The 20,389-nt window shown below is 47.4% G+C and overlaps 1 protein-coding gene across 4 annotated transcripts; it reads left to right on the top strand.

Annotated features, from left to right (window-relative positions):
• Nucleotides 1-979: 979 nt before the first annotated feature.
• On the top strand, nt 980-19,511 carry ASXL1 (ASXL transcriptional regulator 1). Of its 4 annotated transcripts, none has more exons than XM_052783425.1 (13): nt 1,007-1,104; nt 5,496-5,568; nt 6,043-6,125; nt 8,995-9,103; nt 10,228-10,348; nt 10,423-10,520; nt 10,855-10,948; nt 11,240-11,392; nt 11,823-11,986; nt 12,092-12,188; nt 12,687-12,792; nt 13,265-13,880; nt 14,605-19,511. In XM_052783425.1, the coding sequence occupies exons 3-13, from the start codon at nt 6,070-6,072 to the stop codon at nt 17,533-17,535; spliced, it is 4,545 nt and encodes a 1,514-aa protein (XP_052639385.1). In that variant the 5' UTR covers nt 1,007-1,104; nt 5,496-5,568; nt 6,043-6,069; the 3' UTR covers nt 17,536-19,511. The 4 variants fall into 4 exon arrangements, with proteins under 4 accessions (XP_052639366.1, XP_052639395.1, XP_052639385.1 ...); XM_052783416.1 differs by having other exon boundaries at nt 1,020-1,104; nt 1,771-5,568; XM_052783406.1 differs by lacking the exon at nt 5,496-5,568 and having other exon boundaries at nt 980-1,104.
• The last annotated feature ends 878 nt before the right edge of the window (nt 19,512-20,389 follow it).

Genomic DNA, 20,389 nt, shown 5'->3' with positions numbered 1-20,389 from the left:
TCCGGCACCTCAGGAACCACGAGCGCTGCAGAGCCCCGGCCGGGGTCCCTGCCTGATGGCGGGCTAAGCCAGACGAGCCGGCAGGCCCCGGTGCTCCTCGCTAGAGGGAAGCAACGAGGGCGGCGGCGGTAACGGGCGGGCAAAAGGAGCCCACACCCGCAAGCGGTGTCGATTGAAATGAGTCCAACACCAGCGGCTTCTGCCCGTGGCGGTTCGGCTCCGTGGGGGAGAAGCTGCCTCAGAGCATAATCCGGGTCGTGAAACGCGAACAGCCGGAGCCCTCAGCCGGGGAGCAGCGAGAGGCCGCGGCGGGGGCCGACATCTTCCCTCCTCACGGCAGGCAGGCAGGCAGGCGGGCGGGCGGGCGGGCGACCGCGGCCCCCCCCGCCGCCTGCCTGCCTGCCTGCCTGCCTCCCTCCCAGGTTTGCCGGAGCCCGCTCTCCCAGGGCCGGGAACGCCGGCCACGCAGCCGCCTCCCGGCCCGGGCGGTGCCGCTTCTCCCACCGCGGCCCGGGGGAAGGAACCCCGCGGCCATGAGGCGAGGCCGACGGCGGCGACTGTTCCCGGCATGCCGCGCGGCGCGGGTGGCGCCCGCCGGGAGCTGTAGTCCGCCGACGGAGGCGGGGCCGCGGCGGCAGCGGCGGCGGGAACTACAATTCCCGGCAGGCCTTGCGGTCTGTTTGCCTTCAAACGAGGCCCAGGCCCGCCGCGCCCGGCCCCCGCCCCTTCGGTCGCGGCGAGCCAGCGCGCCGTGTCCCGCCGCGGCCACCGTCGCCGAGTCCCGCCCCCTCCCTCCCCCCCCCTTTGCTCCCAGCCCTTTGACCCCGTTGTTATGTCGGTCCCGAACCGCCGCCGCCGCCGCCGCCGCCTCCCGTAGCGCCCGCAGCCGCCCCCGTCTCGCGCCCCGCCCGCGCCCCCGCCCCCGCCCGCGCGCCCGGCCCCGCCACGCGCCCGCCCCGCCCCCGCCGCCGCCCGCCCGCCCGCCCGCCCGCGCGCGCCTAACGGTCCGCGCCCCGCCGCCCCGCCGCCCCGCGCGGGAGGAGGATGAAGGAGATGAAGCAGCGGAGGAAGAAGGAGCGCACGTGGGCCGAGGCCGCTCGCCTGGTGAGGCGGGGAGGGGGACCACCACCACGACGCCGCCGCCGCCGCCCCGGTGGCCGCCGTGCCGCGGAGGGCCTGGGGTGGGCCCCGGGGCTCCGCCGGGCCCCGAGGGGCCTCCCCCCCCTCTCCCGCCCCGGGGGCTTTTCCTCGAGTAACGGGGCCGGCGGCGCCGCCCGCGGGGGGGTGGGGGGGGGGGAGGAGGAGGAGGAGGAGGAGGAGGACGGGGGGGGTGCGGGGCGGGGGCGGCGGCGCCGGTGCTTCCCCACCCGCCATGCCGCTCCCGCGGCCGGGGGGGCTCCGTGCTGCTGCGACCGGTGTCCCCCGTTCCCGGTTGTTTTCCTTCCCGAGGCGGGTGGGACGGAGATAAGCCCCCGGGGGGTGGGCGACGACACCGGTGCGATGCGAGCGCAGCCCCCCCCCCCCCGCCCCGGCCCGCCGAGGGGCTCTGGGACGAGCTGCCCGCTGTCCGGGGGGGTCCCCGGGGCCACCGCCTCCTCCCGCCAGTCCCGGGACGGGCTCTCGCGGTGGGGAGGGCGGGGGGGGGGGGGGGGGGGGGGGGGGGGGGGTACCGTCCCACAGCGGCAGCGGTTCGGTATTTGCTGCCTGGGTTGTTGCCCGCAGCCCCGGCACGGTTTTCCGTGTGGGAATGGTTCGTTTTCTTCCTTTCAGATGGCTTAAGGCTGAGCGGGAAGAACCGGAGCCTCCGGGGAGAGGCCTGGCCTGAAGTCCAGGCAGTGCCGCTGTCAAAAGTTTCTGGTTTAATTACCGAGGCCGCAGGTTTTCTCCGTGCGCCACACCTGCCCAAAACGCGGGCAGGGTGAGCGGCGTGCCGGTGCCTGGGGTTAGACCCTCACCACGCTCGGACGTTATTTTGTCCCTTTTGGTTTTAGGAGACATGGCCGCGGCTTTGGCTTAGTCTTTTTGTCTTTGAGAATCTGCTTGTTGAAGGCTTAAACTTCCAGATGCAGGTCTGCTTTGATGGTGTTTGTGTAGGTCTGTTGGAACACCGCTGTCGTTTGGCCATTGCAGTGGGAGAAGGATAAATTCCCTCCATGAAGCATTTAAAGCCCTGTCTGTCTTGAACCCCATTTATAACCTAGGAGATACAAAAAGAAAAGTAACTTTGGTGTCTTTCAGGTAGCGAGCGTGAACTAGTCAGAAGCTTTATTTAAGGGGCACACTTGGAGGTGTTGAGGCTTGTTGCTCGGCATGGAGCGCCGATGGTCGCCCCTGTCCGCTTCTGCGGCTGGCTGGAAGGAGTCTGCTCTCTTTGGCCTCTGCCTGGGAGCTGCCGTCTCTCGGTGACACGGTGACGCAGATCTGTGCAGGTACAGGAGTGCCAGTACATGGAGCAAGGGATGATCTGACTGCCCGCAGCCGGCATGAACGGATCTCTGCGGTTTGCTCCCTGTAGCCCTGTCAGTGGTCCTCGACTTGTGAGGATGTGGGTCTACTTGCTGTGTGGTGTATGGACTTCTGTAGAAATGGATTTACAGGGCTTGAGGGGGTTTTGTTTCCTTGCTTTTTCTTTTGTGTGTGTGTGTTTATTTGGTTTTTTGCTTGGCACAGTTATGCGTTGGAGCACATAAACATTCAGAAAGAACAGTGTGGGTCAGTCCAGCTGAGACTCATGCCTGGTAATGAGGATGTTCGGGATAGGTCTTGGTGCTCCTTCTGAGTAAGATTTGTTTGGCTATCAGAGTGTTTTCTTACTGCTTGCCAGGAGGAAACCTAACCAGACAAGCATCTCTCTTCCAGCAACTTGCATAATCTTTTGTGTGTAAATTATAATATTTTAGGCCCCCATGACTTTTCTTGAAAAACTGGAGAATGGCATAAGCCAGCCACTGTAGAACTTCACTGTAGGAGTCTGGTGGTCTAGTACCTCATCGTGCATTTCTCTTTGAGATCCTGGTTCTGTGAGCCAAGTGTGTCACTGCAGGTGGCAGGGATGCTTTCCTGGTAGGTGACCTTGGGGGCAGAGGCATTGCTAGGTCACCTTGCACAAAGTCACCTCATTCAAATGTCCTGAGCTCTAACAGGTGAAAAAAATCAGTATTTATAGGCTGCTCAAAGCAGCACATGAGACAGTGACTCTAAAGCAGTCTCCTAATACACCTCCTCACCCTCACATGGTGGGAAAGGGATCTCTTCACGTAGTTCCTCTCACCTGTCTTTTGGCCAGAACCTCAGGCACAGGCACAGTGGGTGCATGAGATGTCTAAGCCTCAACAGCATCTTAGAGCCATTGATGAACCAGAAATAGAACGATCTCATACTAGATTATCCACTTAGAGAGACCCGCAGTTGCGTAGCTGCACTTCCAGCTTGCAGGACTGATTGTAAATCCACTAAAAATAGATCTTTATTTAACACTAGTCTTACACGTGCTCCCTGTCAAAATGCTTTTAATTTTCCTTTCTGACGCGTGCTATTGTATTTTGTATTCCTCTCGATGTTTCTGAGAATCATAGGCAAAAGTGCTTTTCAGTGTTGCTGCTCCTACAGAGCTAATACTATGCACGTTCCATGAAATAAGCCTTCAAAGATTGATTTGAACACCCAGAGCCATAGGACTATTCAACAAGTGCTATCGGAGCTAGACGTCTAGTAAATTAATTGGGGGAGTGATGTAAACTTCCATAATTAGGGGCATAGGGACCCTTGACTATCAGTATTATAAATAGTGTGTGTGGGGGGGGGGGGGAATAAATCTTTTTTGGGGGTAAGGAATAGCTAACGTTGTTTAAGTTGTAGCTCCTGATGCAGGGTTGACGTGACATGGGCAGTGTCGGGTTGGAGAGGGATGGAGGGCCAGTGCTGGAGACTGAGCTTTGGTGGCTGAAGCTGCAACATCTCTCCCCCAGTTCTTCCATTAAGCAGTCTGTACACTTAGTATAGCTGTTGATTGGAAATTGTTCCCCTGAGCGTAGATTCTTTTATCTTTATGTAAATGCTCGTTCATGCTCCGTTTTAGGCTGTGTATTTTGCTTGCTGTGTCTGTCACCTGAAAGAGATTTTATAAGCTGTGAAGAATTTCCTTATTTTTCAGAGCAGGCATGTTCCATCTTGTGGATCTTGCACTCAACTCGGGAGTGATGTGTTTCCCCTTGTCAGCTGTCTGCTCCCTTTGAGTGACAGGGGGTGACAGTTCATGGGGAAGGCATGGAAACATCATAACCTATGGAGGTTTTTTGGTTAGTGGAAGAAAAAGTGCGATGGAGCTGGAATTAAAATTGTTTACTCTCTCTGAATATGGCTTATCACTTTCTTTGATCTTTTCTTTAAATTCTTTGTGTTTTGTCTCAGGTTACGTACTTCTCAAATTTCTGTCCCCTACCAGGTTAGCACCACCGATGCTTGCGATCTTCAAGCATCTGAAAAATACACGTTTGGTGGATATGATTTAAGAAATTCCTTTTATCACAAAACATAGTTGAAGTGCAGAACTACGGTGACGTGGGTTGGGTTTTTTCTTTACTTGCGGAGGCCGGAGATGGTACGGAGATGCAAATGGTGTCCTGCAGAACACTTTTTTTTGCAAATGTCCCGTTCATGCGACTTTAGAAGGCAGACAGCAGACTCTGTGCCTTGCCACAGTGCTGCAGTGACTCAGTTCTAGATGTTGCTGGTATAAATGGGACATTTGGGTTCCTCCACTGGCTTCTCACACAAGTCAAACTGAAAGACAGTTTGCTGTTGCTGACTATTCTAATGCATGGTGACAAATGAAATCAGGATTGTGCATCATTGTGGCCATTATGTTAGGGGAATTTAGACCACGGTTACGTTCAAAAAGTTCCCGAGTGAATACCCCTTGCTGCTTTTCTTGGACGTTTCAGGCCGTGTTGAGTGCCTATATCGCAGTCTTTTTGCTGGATCGGACCCAGAAGTCTGTTGAGTTCAGTGTCTTTTGCATTCAGAGAGCAGTGCTGTCCGCTTCAATGGAAAGCGCAGGAGGCAGCGCATGTTGGGCAGCTGTAGAATAATCTGCTCCCAAAGAAACATCGTGGTTTACATCTACTGCGGCTTATTTTTGTTCATTGTTTCCTGTTTATGTGGGTAATCTTCTTATCCACAGAAATGTCCGGTCCTCCTCTTGAATCCATGAGTTCTTGCTTCTAGACATTTTGGAGCAGTAAGTTCCACAGGCTTTAAAAAAAAAATGTAATAGCCTCTTTAGTTCTTTGCATATAAGTGGCAATTCTATTCTTCATATAATATATGAAAGAGGGAGTTGTTATTTATTGTATTGCCTTTTTAATACCTGATTTTACTTGTTTTCTTTCAAAGGCAAGCACTCCAAATCTTTTTAGTGTCTCTAGCCATAATTTTTTTCCACATCCTTTACTGTTATTGTTGTCCTTTTCTGAATTCTGTCCTTCTCTGACAAGAATTCTGACTCTTACCTGTGGTACCCTTCTTGAGATGGAGCGAAGATGAAATGAATCCAGTAATCCAAGGAAGGTAGGCTATTGAATTGTATAGTTGTACAGCAATACTTTTATTGGCAGAAAAATACTGGATGCTTTATTGAGAGGTAGGAAGGTACATGGCAGGGAGAACGTTTTACATCATTAAAGGTTGCTAACCACTGTACAGTTTTGAAGGTTGTATGTGGCAGCAGCTCGGTCTAATGTATATTGAAGTCTGCGGTAGAGCTTCCACTGGTTTCATGCTATGGGGTCAAGGCCAAATTCTGCTGCTTTTTGTCTCCTTCATGTCTGTATTTCAGTTAATTAGGGACCAGATTAAGGTAAGCCTTTTGTCATGCTTACTGTGATCTAATCTTGAGGTAGCCTGAAATTTTTAGTGTGTGTCTTTTGCAGATGAGTAAAGTTTTAAGAGGCATATTATTGGATCTGAACCGCAGCTTATGGAGTAGTTCTGTGAATGCAGAAGCAAATTCGGTAATGACACGTGGTCTCTCTGTCTTTTCAGGTGCTGGAAAATTACTCTGATGCTCCTATGACCCCAAAACAGATTCTGCAGGTCATAGAGGCTGAAGGACTAAAGGAAATGAGGTTAGTATTGATGATCTCGGCTGAAACATAGTGTGGAGCATGGGGGAGGCTGCATATGAAGGCTTGTCTTGCTTCGTGCAGTTCTGCCTTGTCTCCAGCCCACTTTTCTTCTTCCTTTTTTTCTCTTTCCAGCATGGTAATTTCAGATGACAGTATAGACATCTATATACAGGTTGTGGTTTTTTTTTTTCCTTTGACAATAACTGGAAGCTGTTCTTGTATTTTTTTATAACATACAGAGTCCCCTTCATCCATCTATTGTAAAATAAATGCCTATTGCAGATCAGACTCCTGCATTTTGTTGTACTTGCCACTTACTTGTATGATTCTTTTGTAAGTAGCTCCCAGTATTTTCTGCTATTGTGACTCCAGTTTGAGAACAGTTTAAGTTTTGTCTCCTCTGATGCTTCATTTCTAGAGCAGACGTTATGTTTTAGGAGACTCAAAAAAGTCTTTATTTTATATTATTATACTGGCTTCTGCTCGGATTTCCAAATACCATGATAATGCAGCTCACACTGTTGTGGCTCTAGACATTGCACAGAGGAGATGCCCATCTCAACGTGGGTTTCATATGGAAAAGAACCTGATATGGAGCCTTGGAAACGACAGGAGTGGGAGACTGTTTTCCTTGGTTAAGTTCCTGTGAACTTCCATCTGTTTCTGTGACAGTAGTAGAAGAGAAATAGAGAGTGTCTTGCAGATCAAAGAAAGTAGGTAACCGTGATAGTCCAAATGCCTCAGCTAGTGCTGCGTGGCAAAAAAAAAAAAAAGAAGAAAGTTTGACTACCAGAGACAAAAAAAGCAGTCTCTTTTGGTTGCTGCCTATTGATTGACTTCTGGGGAACCCAGATGTTTGGGTTGTTTCTAGTCTTGCTTGTCCCTCACCTCGATTCTGTGGACTGTTTTCCACCATGGTGTTTGCGTTTCCTGAACCTGTACTTTACCCAGCTACAGAAGGTAAAATGATTTTTTTTCTGGGAGCTAACAACTCAAAATGTTAGCTTGTTTCTGCTCCTTATTTGTGTCTGAAATCAGGAAACAGCTGGGATGGTTTGAATAGTGAAAATTGGTGATGCATACAGAGGTGTCATGTGTAGGAGTTGCCATTGTTTGGAGAGGGACGATGCTGGCGGGTGTTGCTGCATCGACACCAGAGCTGTTAGAACGCCCACCTACCACTGGCGATCCTTGCTGAGGAGATTTTCACTGGTTTGGATATGGGCAGTGGTTTCACAGGTCTGAGTAGAATTCAGACAGGTTTTTAATGAGGACCTTCATACAGCTGTGTTCTAATCAATACTCTGCACTTTTCTGACATCAGTCCTATTACTTCAGCAGATAGTTGAAGATCTACGTGCATAGGCTGTCCTCTGCTAAAGGTAATAGCAGGTCTCCACACACATAAAGTATCTTGGTGCTCTCCCAGTTTTGACAAGTGACCTGTCACAGTATGTAACTAAAGACCAGACTTCGGAGCATGTGTCAAGTTAAATCCCACAGAGCTAAGTTGTTCCTTTAAAGGTCGGAGTTTTTCCTTTGGGATATCTGCTTTTTCTTCCCCAGTCACTAACTCTCTGCTTTAAGAAAAGACTGTTTTCTTTGGAGCATAATTGTTCACAGAATAAAGGCAGTGATCCTACCTAGCTAAGCGTGCCGCAGACTTTGCTGGTACTTGTATAGAAGCCCTTCCTGAAACTCCATTTCCTGAAGGAAATGCCTTGGTGGCTCAAGATGTTTTTCCCTTTGAATCAATACTGAGGCAGCGTTCCCTGGTTTGGAGGTCACACTAGTCCGCTGGGAGGGCTGTGTTCCTTACCACTGGCATTAATGGTCCTGCGTGGCTGATGCTTAAGCCAGGACACTTGTGCCCAGCACCATTGCTGAGTTCTAGCTCTTAGGAGAGTTTTAACTGTTTGGTTTTTTTCTCATTTTGGGGAAAACTGCTTGTTTTGCCAATCTAAGAAAGTGTGCTGTGTGGCTGGTTAGTGTGCTTGGAGCATTCTGTTAAACACAGAAGGGAAAACACTGTCTAACAGGACAGAAGGCTGGAAATTTTTTTCATAACATCTAAAAGTGATACAGGGTAATTTTGTCTGTTGCCAAGGCTTGTGCAGAAATGTCCAAAAAAACAAACGCATGCAGGGTGGAAACAGAAACTGCTCTAAGTTTTCGATTTGAGAATGATTTTCTTTGAAATATTTTGTCTCAATCCAGTTTTCAGTTTCACGTTTAATAATAATGAAATCAATGCTGCTTTAATGTCTGTTCCAGGTAACTTTCTGTCTGCACATGTGTGACTTATTGGAAAACATGAGATTACGTGGCACAAAAGTTCCATCATTGTGAGCGTAGGATGGTTGCTTTAACCAGGGAGTTACGTAGGACTTGACAAATTAGTGCATCGGACCTTTTATATCTAACTTTGCTAGTGCAATTTGTCTGTGACAAGTCAGGGAAGACCTTCCAGAAACAGTATGCTGGGTTTGTTTGCATCTTTCTACTGCTGAATAAATCTGGGTTTTTTGTAAAATCAATCCAACTCTGAAAGTTTCAAGCAGAGAAAGGGAGGAAACGAGTAATACAAGTTAGAAACATCTAAAAATGGCTGAGAATAACTTCAAAATTGGCATAACATTTGCTGTTTTCTGCTGATTGCTTCTCTGTGATGTGTTGAGGCTGACGTACAGGTCAAAGAGGAAAACAGTAATGCTGTTCTGACTGAAGTGCCCATCCCATAAAGTTAATGAGCATCATCTCTGTTTCCCTCAGTCAGCTAAATGACGCCCATTTAAACAGATCTCTCAGGCTGTTTTTTTGATAAGGCCATTTCTTAAAACTTACTGTTTTCTTTTTTTCTCCATTTCAGTGGCACTTCTCCCCTAGCCTGCCTCAATGCCATGCTCCATTCCAATTCAAGGGGAGGTGATGGACTCTTTTACAAACTGCCTGGACGCATCAGCCTTTTCACGCTCAAGGTAAATGCTGAGTTCCTGCTCTCAACTGAGGGCCGAGGTGCGAGTTCTGCTTGTTATGCGTAGCTGAGTGTTAAACTGTCACTGAGCATCATACGAGCTGAATGTGCTGCATGCGAGATCGTCATGTGAAAGAGTGTCTGGAATTCATTATTTCATTAGAGCTTGTACCTTTCAGCTATATTCAGCCATATATGATAAATTCCTTTCAAGAAATAATAGGGTTTTTTTCTAAATTGCACAAGCAAGATAAATCCTCTTATTCCAGTACTTCTGTCCAACTCAGGTGGGCGCTTATTGCAACAGTCCCGTTCACTCCTTTTCTGCCAGCCATAAGGGAACACAGCCAACCAATAAATTAAATTGGTCCAAGAGCTTGTAGCTATGAGTAAAATCTTGATAGGAAAATGTATATTCATTCTTCTGGTTGCTTGGTTTGTGCTCCACTGCATTCTGTGTATATTTAGTGTCACCATTTTCCTCAGATCTTGAGGTCTCTCTGAAACGTTTTTTATTTTTAGTTTATTGTCCCAGTAATCTCAAATGTTGAAAATGTTTCTGGTCTTAGGCTTTTCTTTTGCATTGTTTTGTACTGTTGGATACCCTGATAAATATTAGCTTGATAGACAACAGGTATCTCAGCTATTTCATTTGCATATTTTTTTCTGTTGTCAGAAAATTTTGTTGAATTGCCGTATTTTGCTGAAAATAGATGGAATTGAAATGGCTTTGATTATACGAGTCGTAAATACATCTCTTAAGCTTACTGTCTTAGTATTTCGCTACTCTGGTGCTACCTGTTATTTTGTAGTAAGAATGAGATACTTTTCTTTAATACAAACTGCTTACTTGCAGAAAAGTATGACGAATTATTAACCTTATGTATTTTGTATATGTTTGAGTTACTCGTCTAGGAGGTGTCTATGAAGTGTGCTAGTAGTTTAGATGACTTCTATTCCACTGTGAGCCCAAATATACTTTAAAATATCTTTCTGCATCAAGGATTAGGGAAGATGAAAAAAATTAAGCTTAAGAAGTATATCCGCTAAACCGTCTGTTCCATTGGTTTAAGTCGTAGTGGTTGGGTGGGAGGACTGTAGCCATCCCAGTTCTGTTTGCCCGTTTAGAAGGATGCCTTGCAGTGGTCTCGGAATCTGCCTGTGCCAGAAGGGGAGGAGCTGGAGGATACGGCAGATGCAGAAAGTTGCGAATCCAATGAAGCAAGCACTGTGAGTGGTGATAATGATGGTAAGTGTCTAATGACATTAATATTAAACTATAGGATCTACTTCCGTGTCTGACTGAGTGCCCACCTCTTTCAGTGTCTCTTGATGAAACCTCCTCTAATGCTTCATGTTCCACTGAATCTCAGAGCAAGGGACCTGCTGCTACCAGGGAGAGCTACAGAACCGCCTCCCAGGTAGGAAAAAGTGGGACTAATGGGAAGCGTGAAGCCTCTCAAGGGGAGCTTTCATTACTGTATGATAGCTGGGTGAGCGTGCCAGGGACTAGTTGCGTGCAGGTGCCTTGGAGTTATGGGGCTGTCTCCTTAGGTGGGGAGTTTACAGTATGGGGAGGGATCATGTACAGGAAGGTATGAATTCTCTGCTATTCATAAATGTAATGACACCTGAAGAGTTACCTAGGAGCTGGGTAGCTCTTTAACTGAGCAACGTGCTGCTTAGAAGATTATTTTACCCCTCTGTAATGTCTTTGTTCCTTTGTTTTGTTTTTGGTTTCTTTCTGGCCTGCAGACATCCAAACAAAAGAAAAAGACTGGTGTAATGCTGCCACGTGTTGTCTTAACACCACTGAAAGTAAATGGGGCACACATGGAGTCTGCCTCTGGTGAGCACTGCTCTTGTTGTGGTGGTTTTCTAATGACTGCATAGGTAGCTTTTAATCAGTAGTCCCTAGTTATCTGTAAGTTTGCCTGAGGATTTCTTTAACACTTGATGAGAATGCATGTGACTGTAGAGAGTTGTGTATGTGTTTAACTCCATCAAAATAGTTGGTAACTGGGCAATACCCTTTAATAGCGGGTCTGTTATTAGCAGATAATTCTTGTATGTTAAACCACTCTCTAAGTTGGGCTTCTGCTGTTCTTTGCATATTTTTATGTAATTGTTTTGCTTTTAGGCTTCACAGGAAGGCATGCTGATGGGGAGAGCAGTAGCACATCCAGCAGCAGCAGCAGCTCTTTGGCCCTGTGCAAAGCCACCTTGCGTAGTAGAACAGAAATAAACAGGGATCCTCCACAGCTTCTGAGAGGCATCCGAAAGCCCACAGCTGGTAGGTGCTTCTAATTAAAGTTAGAAGAGTAACTGGCCATAAAAGCAGGCAATGTTGAAGTCCGTGTGTATCTGAGAAAAGAACACTGAGGTTCTCTTCCTTCAGAAGGCATGTGATGATCTTGATGCTCACAAGCCAGACCTTCCTCCCTGTACATTAGTGGGACAATTGTTTAAAAGTTTGCCCAGTCTGAAGAGCAGCATCGAGAATTGTACCTGAATATGACAGAAATGTGACCTTGTATCAAAATTCCAGATGCATGTCTATTCATTAGTGTGTTTGAGAGAGTCTTTCTTCATACTTGAATACTACAGCCCTTTCTCGTGCATCTTGCTTCTTTTGCTGTAGTAGTTTGACATGAATTTCTTGCCCATAATGCTGAAATACTTTTATACAACATTTATTTCATTTGCCTGTCCTTAAACTACAGGGCAAATGAAACGAAACAGGGGTGAGGATATTGACTTTGAAACGCCTGGTTCCATTCTTGTCAATACAAACCTGCGAGCTCTGATAAACTCCAGAACCTTTAATGCGCTCCCATCGCACTTCCAGCAGCAGCTTCTTTACCTCCTTCCAGAAGTTGATAGACAGGTATGAGGGTGCAGCACTTGGGTGTTTTCCATTCACTGCATTGCCTCTTGATTGTGGAATGGCTGGAGCAAATGTTTTCTGTTTGTCCTGGGTTTGTCCCATTAGGTTGGGGCTGATGGGCTGATGCGTCTCAGTGGCAGTGCTCTGAATAATGAATTCTTCACCCACGCTGCACAGAGCTGGAGAGAACGACTAGCTGATGGTGAGTAGGTTCGCTTTCCTAGGTGGCTGGAGAATAGGTACTCATTTTATGGGATTTATTTTGTTTTTCTTTTACAGTTAATGAATGGGAATTCAGTCCAGCTTTGCAGCGTATCTGGCTATGTTGCCCCCAACTTTTCTTCTTTTTTCTTTTTTTTTCTTTAAAATCAAAGATGTGTTTCCTTTGGTGCCATGGGACCTTCAGAATGAAGTGGTGGAGGTGTCAAGTAGTGCCAGACTTATCTTTCCTGAAATGGTGGCCTGTGTCTGGTAAAACATGATTTCTTTCTTTTTTTCAGACTTGCTTGAGGCTGTGTGACTGAGGCTGCCCTTAAGGAGTTGCAGGCAGCATGTGGATCCATAGTAGGGTGGAGAACAGGGCAATAACAGAAAATCTGTCCTTCGTATATATAGCTGCTGTACTGTTAAAACACAAAAGGTTGCATTTGCAGAATCAGTTTGGTTTGGGATTGAATTTCAGTCTCTTGCTTCCATGTAGGTGAATTCACTCATGAGATGCAAGTTCGAATTCGGCAGGAGATGGAAAAGGAAAAGAGAGTGGAGCAATGGAAAGAGAAGTTCTTTGAGGACTACTATGGACAAAAGTGAGAAATTTTACCTCATCTGTCCTGTTTTACCTATGTTTATGCAGGTGGCAGAGTGTCTTTCTGCTTGCGGATACCTAAGAAGATGCAGCATAAACTCCTTGGAAGATACAGGTGGTGGGGTGAATCATTCAGACTGTTGCTCCAGGGAAATCCTTAGTGGAATTGGCTGGGTCACAGCAGAATTTTGTAGCACGTCTATTTCATTTGCAAGACAAGTTAATATTACTCGTTTTCTGTCACACATCTTTACATTTTCTTATTTTTCTCATTCCCTGTGATGGTAATGTGGGATAGCAAATTTATAGGTTGTCTCATTGCAGACCGACTTAACGAGGTTTTGATGAGCATCTGCTTTGTCATCTGTATGTTACTGTGTATAGTGGTATACAGTACAGCTATAAGTAAAAGATGAAATGCTTGAATTAGGATGGGTTTTAGCTTTTAGCTAGTTCTTGTGTTTGCCTCATAGGTTGGGCTTGACCCAAGAAGAATCCCAGGAGCAGAATTTGGTGCAAGAAGATGCTGAGAACAGGACAGGACTGTCTGTTAAAGGAGAAGCAAGACTGCCACGCGGTCCTTCTACACGGCAGAGAGATGGGCACTTCAAAAAACGCTCCCGGGCTGACCTGCGATGCAGAGCCAGGAGGAGCCTGTACAAATTGCGTGAACCTGAGCAAATGGAGGCTTCCAAAGAGACCGCTTCTGTGGGACCAGATTCCTCTCTTCATAAAGAGACAAAGCCTGAGAAAGACCTGAAGAAAGATGATCTGACGAGCCCTTCGGCTGCAGTACTGAAGCCAGAGAGTTCAGAATTGCACCTCTCTCCAGAGACTTCCAAATTACACAGTAAATCGGAAGATCTGTCATTGGCAGCTGCAAACAGAATTCCCAGTTTGCCCCAGGAGAACTCTGCTCGGGAGTCCAAGGACCAGAAGAGGAAATGCTTTGAGGAGGCTGCCTCTGCGTCCTTCCCCGAAAAGAAGCCCCGGCTTGAAGATCGTCAGTCCTTTCGTAACACAATTGAAAGTGTTCACCCAGAAAAGCCACAGCCTACTAAAGAGGAGCCAAAAGTCCCACCCATCCGGGTAGGAAAGAGAATTATAGCTGCTTGGTATCTCAGGGCTGTCATGCTCAGTAGCATCAAAACATTAAAATGTCAAGTGTTGTCATCTTAAGAAGTGGAATCTTTTCATTGGTAGAGCTGGCTAAGTACCCCTGATTACCACAGTTTACTATCTTATTTAGACAGGCAAAGAATGGAATATCATTCCAAGGTCTTTGCACAAGAGCACAGGGTAACCTTGACTTACTCTGTTAGTTGGCATTTCTGTGGATACAGAAATCACTTTTCCCGAAACTAGCTGACTTGTTGCAAGAGACCTTCAAATTGTATTCTTCATCCTGTGTAGTTTCTCCGTTCCTTTCCTTTTGGGCAGAATCGTAGTATTCCTTCTGACTTTTCCCATTTTGGCTAGAGGTATCCATCTTAGCTTCAGGGTTGTCATCCTGGTGTAAAGGAGACCATTTTGATTTCTGAAGATCTTAATGCAAATCACTTATTTCGTATTTGTGGGCACTGGTAAAACAATGTGAATATTAACTGAGCTTTACATATCGCATGACAGAGCACATAAGCAGAGGGTACAGAGAGCATGCTACTTCTCTGCCAAAATTAGTTTTTAAGTTGGAATTTCAAGTTTTTGTTGAATTCTTGTGATAAGAACTGTGATGAACAGATGCTAATAAAATGCATCTCACTGTCTGAAAATGGTCAAGTGTTAGAACTAATTGCTTTTCCCTTTCTTTCAGATTCAACTTTCACGTATTAAACCACCCTGGGTGGTTAAAGGTCAGCCCGCTTACCAGATATGCCCCAGGATCATCCCCAACACGGAGCCCTCCAGCCGGGGCAGGACTGGGGCCAGAACACTCGCAGACATTAAAGCCCGTGCTTTGCAAGCCCGAGCCCAGCGAGAAGCTGCTACAGCCGCCATTGGAGGTGGGGGTGGCCCAGGTGGAGGGAGAAGTACTGATGAAGGAGGTGGTGGAGGAGAATCCAGCAGCCATACAGAGCACCGGAGATCAAAGAGAGCTCATGGAAAGCGTTCGTCAGATCTACAACGAACACAATTACTGTCGTCTCTCCATGTGAATGGAGAAAAGGCTAACTCTGAGGTGGCTGCTCAGGAGGCCAACACAAATTCCTTCCTCTCTTCAAGACAAGACCCCTTTGCTTCAAAGAGTGAGGGAAGTGGTGATCTGGAACGTGCTGCAGGCACTAGCTCAGGGGAAGCTCAACCTGGTGATGGTTCACCTAGAAGGCAGTTCTGTGATGCTTTGACTGGGTCATCCTTAGACAATGCAACTTCTGAGAGGCAGGAGGAGAGCCCTGAGCAGCTCCTCTGCGACCCAAGGACCGAAACCCCATCTTGTGTTGCATCACAGGAGAGGCAAAGTACAAAGCTGAAATGCGTGATTCCTCCAATGAACGGTCTGTCTTGTTCTCAGGTGCAGGGAGCTGTGATCAGTCCTACAGGAAAGAGGGTTGTGTCAGAATTCAAAGATGTTAGTGATCCCGCTGTACAGTTGGATTATCATTCTGACACAAAGGAAAATTCCTCCAGTTGTCCTGCTCTTCTGCCAGAATTGTCATCAGGTGGTAAAGAATGCCATGAGCCAGAAATGGTATCTAGATTTAGATTTAATGGCTCTGAAACATTTGTGGAAAAATGTGTTGCTGATAGTGATAACTCCAAAATGGTGACTACTGGAGTGGAGAAAGCAGACCCTGCACTGTATAACTTTGCACACCTGCAGGCAGAGAAAGAGAGTGATGGCAAACTAAGTAATGAAGAACAAAATACAGAGTCTCTGGTGAAACCCTCTTTATACGATGACTTTATTTCTCAGAATAGGATAGATACCTCTGAAAAACTTCTGCAGCTGAGGGAGAGGTGCCCTAGAACAGAACAAGAAAATGCGCATCAGCCACTGAGAGAGACTCAAGAGTTCAAGACAAACGGAGATGATGAAGTACAGAGTACGCACAGTGAAACAACAGATACTGCTTCAGATTTTGAAGCTGACGTAGCTGATGAGAATGTAGAGATGGATATATGTTTCAGAAGTGTCAGCTGTAGGGAGGTGGCTGGGAAAGACTCCTCCCGTCACAGCAGCACTGAGAGATGTGATAGGATTAGGTCAAAATCATCTGTGGAAACAGATAGTCTGGCCTGTGTTGTGGACTTCCCTGCAGTTGCAGCGATGAGCGCTGCACCTGCATCTCAGAGATGGGAACCACATGCACCGTTGCCTCAGAAAGCCGAGCGGCTGACAGGTTCTGCTCGGCCCGTATCCTCTGTTGAAACCAGCAACCCTTTGGTGATGCAGCTGCTTAAGGGGAACCTTCCATTGGAAGAAGTTCTCCCAGTATCTCATGGCAACATCAAGCTGGAAATCACACAGCCGCTGCTGGACAAGCAGTCAGAAAGCCTCTCCCTGCAAATGGAGAGGGGTAGCAGTTGCTATTTTGGCAAAGAATCTTCTCCAGATGTAGGAATAAAGACGAGTGCCCCAAGCAGGAGCGATGACTTCCACTCACTGAGATCTTCCATGGATCCCCCGGAAAAGAAGTGCGGATCAGGGGCAGCGTTACCTAGAGCAGAGGATGCGGAGGATCAATCTACTTCAGAAAAACATTCCAAAGTTGGCTCGACTTTAAGCTGCCAAGACCAACTGGCAAATGTGGCAAGTGCCTCTCAGAAGCCTGAAGATATGGGCCCCCGGGAAAGAACATTTTCTTCCTGTAGCTTTGAGGAGCAGAAGGAGTTGTCCAAGGTCCATCGGGTGCCACAGCACAGCCCACTGACAAGTGTTGTCACAAATAGAAGTCCAGAGAAGTTGAACGCCTCTACGGAGCCTCAGTTTTTATCTCCAACTGTAACTTCTCTTGGTCCAAATCAGACAGGAGGTACATCAGTCAATAAAAATTATGTTGGAGTTCAAGGCAAAAAACTCTTTGGTTCTGGTTTTCCTTGCAACCCCAGCGTTAGACTACATCACTCCAGGGCTTTGGATCAAATTTCAGCCATGGGAACCTTGTCCCCCAGCAAACAGATTCCTCTGAGCAAGAGCTGTGCATCAGGAGAAGGAATGCCAGTTGCAAGGGACGAATGGACTTCAAAGCAGCACACTGACACCCTGGGAGGAATAAAAAATGAGAATGTGCTGGCATGTGGCAGCCCAGCCAAGAGTAACATGGAGAACCAGAAGGACGCAGCACAAAACCCCGTGGAGCTGACTGAGCATTTGCAAAGTGTTCCGCTTGTTATGGACTTGCCATTTTTTAAGTTTTCAAGGGAACCAGGAAAAGGACACAATCACCCTTTGGAGCCTTCTTCCATACCCTCTCAGCTCAATATCAAGCAAGCATTTTATGGGAAGCTTTCTAAGCTGCAGCTTAATTCCACCAGCTTTAATTATTCATCCAGCACTCCAGCTTTTCCCAGAAGCCTTGCTGGAAGCATGATGCAGCTAACCCACAAAGCGAACTTTGCTGCAAACCATAATACGTCCCTTTCTGTGCAGATGTTTGCTGATAGCAGCAGTGTTGATGAGATATCGTTCAAGTGCTCGTGCAGCCTTAAAGCCATGATCATGTGTAAAGGCTGCGGGGCGTTTTGTCATGATGACTGTATAGGACCCTCTAAGCTTTGTGTATTGTGCCTTGTGGTGAGATAATAAATTATGGCCATGGGACAAATTGTATATTCAGTGTGTGTATTTTGATAATGACTGATCCTAAAACCTGTACACAAAATACTATTCTGTTTATAGTAGAAATGCTATTACACTTTGTTTTGGTGAGGAAAGTTGACTTGCCTTCCCACTAAAATCTACAGTGCAAAACCCTTTCTTGCTCACGGTTACACTCCAGTCTCGGTGGGCTGCGCCCCACTGGAGCGATCCTTCTGCTTCGTGCTATCGTGGAAATACTGATTGCGCTCTGGTACACGTGCTGAGGCTAACACCTGAGTGACAGGCAGTTTGCTGTGGCAATCCGTGGACCCTCCGTCAAGGAAATCTTTACATCCAAAGGAACTGGAACAGGGTGTTTTCTATTTCGGGGCTGCGCTAGGTGAGGCCCTACAGTCTTCCACTCTCCCCTTCTGCCATCTCCATTCTTGGTTTGTGTGGGAAGGACCGCTGTACAGTAAGTGTAAGCAAAGAGCTGCTCTGCAGTGACGGTTCTGTACGGTCTTTGGATGCTACAGCAGAACGTGGTGCCCAGTAAAGCACTCTGCAGGTGGCTGTAGAGCCGTATACAGCTAACCGTATACTGGACGGAGCCAACTCGGAGGATGCAAGAAGAAGAGGAAAAAAAAAAAAAAAAGTGGCAGGTGCCAACCGAATGCCTTCTGCTGGTCTGCAAGAAGATGTGTGGCGCAGGGAACTGTGTGCCTGGCTGAACTCTTGGACCAGCCGATGTGACTGCCTCTTTTGGCTGACTTGCCACAAACTAGTGTGAAATGTCGGAGGTTCCTAGAAGCTCGTTTACGTGGCCAGCGATCTCTGCATTGCAGCCCTGCAATGAGGACCTTAACGTGACAACATCTGACCACTTGCAAGCGTCTAGCTGTGCATCTGTGTGACGATCATCTAACATTTAAAGCAGTGTTTTTTCCTTTTTTTATATTTTCATTCTTGGATGTATAAAGTGAATTATTTGGCTCCTGTAAGTATCCTCTATGCATCTGTTTGATCATGTATTTATATGTTGTACACAGTACTGGCCAACTCTGTAAATGGATGTAATGTACATAGAACATAAAGGGTTCTTTTTTTTTTTCCTTGGATTTTCAGGCTCTACAGCAGTATTGCATTAAAGTGGTGTTAGTTATTAATCTGCATCTGTAGTCAGAGCCACTGTATTCTGTCTTGCCTAATGTGAGGCTCAACACGCAACGGTGTCTCTCGGTTCTGACAGCCTCCCTCTCTGCCCGGGCATCCGTGCTGCGTTGTGCAGGTAGACTGTGATGTGCGGACTCAAGGATGACCTGATGGGATTTGCCAAGTCGAGTGTACTTCACTGGTCGCTCCTCTAAGCTATTGCCAGTTGTTGCTGTAACTGATCTCCTAGAGCATGGCTGTAGCTGCGTTGCAAGAAGGTGAACATCCTTGAGAGCAAAACCGTGACTCTCTTCCTCATTGGAGCAATTACTTACCAAGAAATAATTGCTTCAGTGAGGGGAAAAGTCAGCAGTTAAGCAGCAGTAGCAAGAATTGTAGGGGTTTGTTTTTTTTTTTTTTCTTTTGTCCCTTTTCTAGCTCTATCCTACCTCCCTTGACCATGCACTTTTTTTTTTTTTTTCAACTGTACAAGTCCCTGTTTGAGATGCAAGCCTGAGGGATGCAACAAGTTTAGTCTCTGCAATGGTTTATCCTTAATGCACCCGACAGCCTCATGTTGTGGGAATGAGAGAGACCCGCGCACACACCCCGGGATGAACAGAACTGCGGTGTTAGTGACGGCAGAGCGGAGGTGTGAAACCTGCTTACCAAAGATAGGGAGCGGAGCTGGGGGGTCTGGCTCTGCCTCCTTTGGGGCCACTGTAGTGTACAGATGGAACTGGTCTGGTTTGCAGAGCCCTCCGGGGGGGCCTGCTCATGTATGTCCCTTGTGGTATTGGAAAAATAAACACTCTGTAAAACCTGCATTTGTGGTTTCAATCCTCTTTTTCTGAAGTCATCCTCTGTGCTATCTAAGGCAATATTGCTTTTCCTTTCCTCTTTTTTAACTGGGAGTGTTCCAGAGCTCTGCTCAGATGATTAAAAGGGGGGGGCTGCAGTCCTGTCTCGGCTTCATTAAATCGGTTTTTATATGCTTGTAGATAACTGAAGGCAGTGCACCTACTGCAGACGCGGTGTGTGGCTCTTGGGAAACGCATACCTGAGTGCTCCAAAAGCAGCAGTGTGACAGTGGGACGCTGCAGGAGTGAAGGCTGCGGCTGCGGGAGCCCGCCCGGCAGTAACGGGGGGGGGGGGGGGGGGGGGGGAATACCTGCCCTGCCTATGGGCAGCAAAGACTGGCCCAGGGGTCTTGCTGCTGCTGTTAACGTGGCTTTTACGTTACTGTCTTACTCAATTGTTGGATAAATGGATCTGAAAATGTCTTCTAAAGCGCATTAACAACGTGATACCAATTATACTGTTCATTGAAACTACCTGTAAACTACTTTATTGTTACGTCCTTCCTCTCTCTTTTCTAGGTAGTAAGAAAAGAATAACGTGAATTATTCTGTTACAGGTCTGGGTTCTGGTCTCATTGCGTGGATCTTCCGCAAGGCAGACAGTGATCTCATAAATTGGGCAGTGGGGCTGTGGGAATGTTTAGATCTGTTCGGTGATATAATACTGAACTTCCTTAAATTCTGTGGTGCTGTGGTGTTGCAGAACAGCGGCCATGGTGCCCCATTCTCCCCATTCCTCCACATCACTAATGCTGGGGGGTTGGTGGGCAGGAGTGCAGCAGCAGTGAAGCCTAGCTTCTTTGGTCTGCTTGCTTAAAAAATCCCGCTGAGAAGGAAAAGGGGGA

Source organism: Harpia harpyja, chromosome 1, assembly GCF_026419915.1.
Source record: "Harpia harpyja isolate bHarHar1 chromosome 1, bHarHar1 primary haplotype, whole genome shotgun sequence".
NCBI lineage: Eukaryota > Metazoa > Chordata > Aves > Accipitriformes > Accipitridae > Harpia > Harpia harpyja.
The sequence above is the reverse complement of the archived record's forward strand: the minus strand, read 5'-3'. Positions and strand labels throughout refer to the sequence as shown.

Bases quoted from the DNA above. Each gene is read 5' to 3' on its own strand.
- ASXL1 (XM_052783406.1), top strand. From the start codon at position 1,045: ATGAAGGAGATGAAGCAGCGGAGGAAGAAGGAGCGCACGTGGGCCGAG. The intron at 10,349-10,422 runs GTAAGTGTCTAA...CACCTCTTTCAG, and splicing joins TGTGAGTGGTGATAATGATG to TGTCTCTTGATGAAACCTCC. The intron at 12,793-13,264 runs GTGAGAAATTTT...TTTGCCTCATAG, and splicing joins GAGGACTACTATGGACAAAA to GTTGGGCTTGACCCAAGAAG.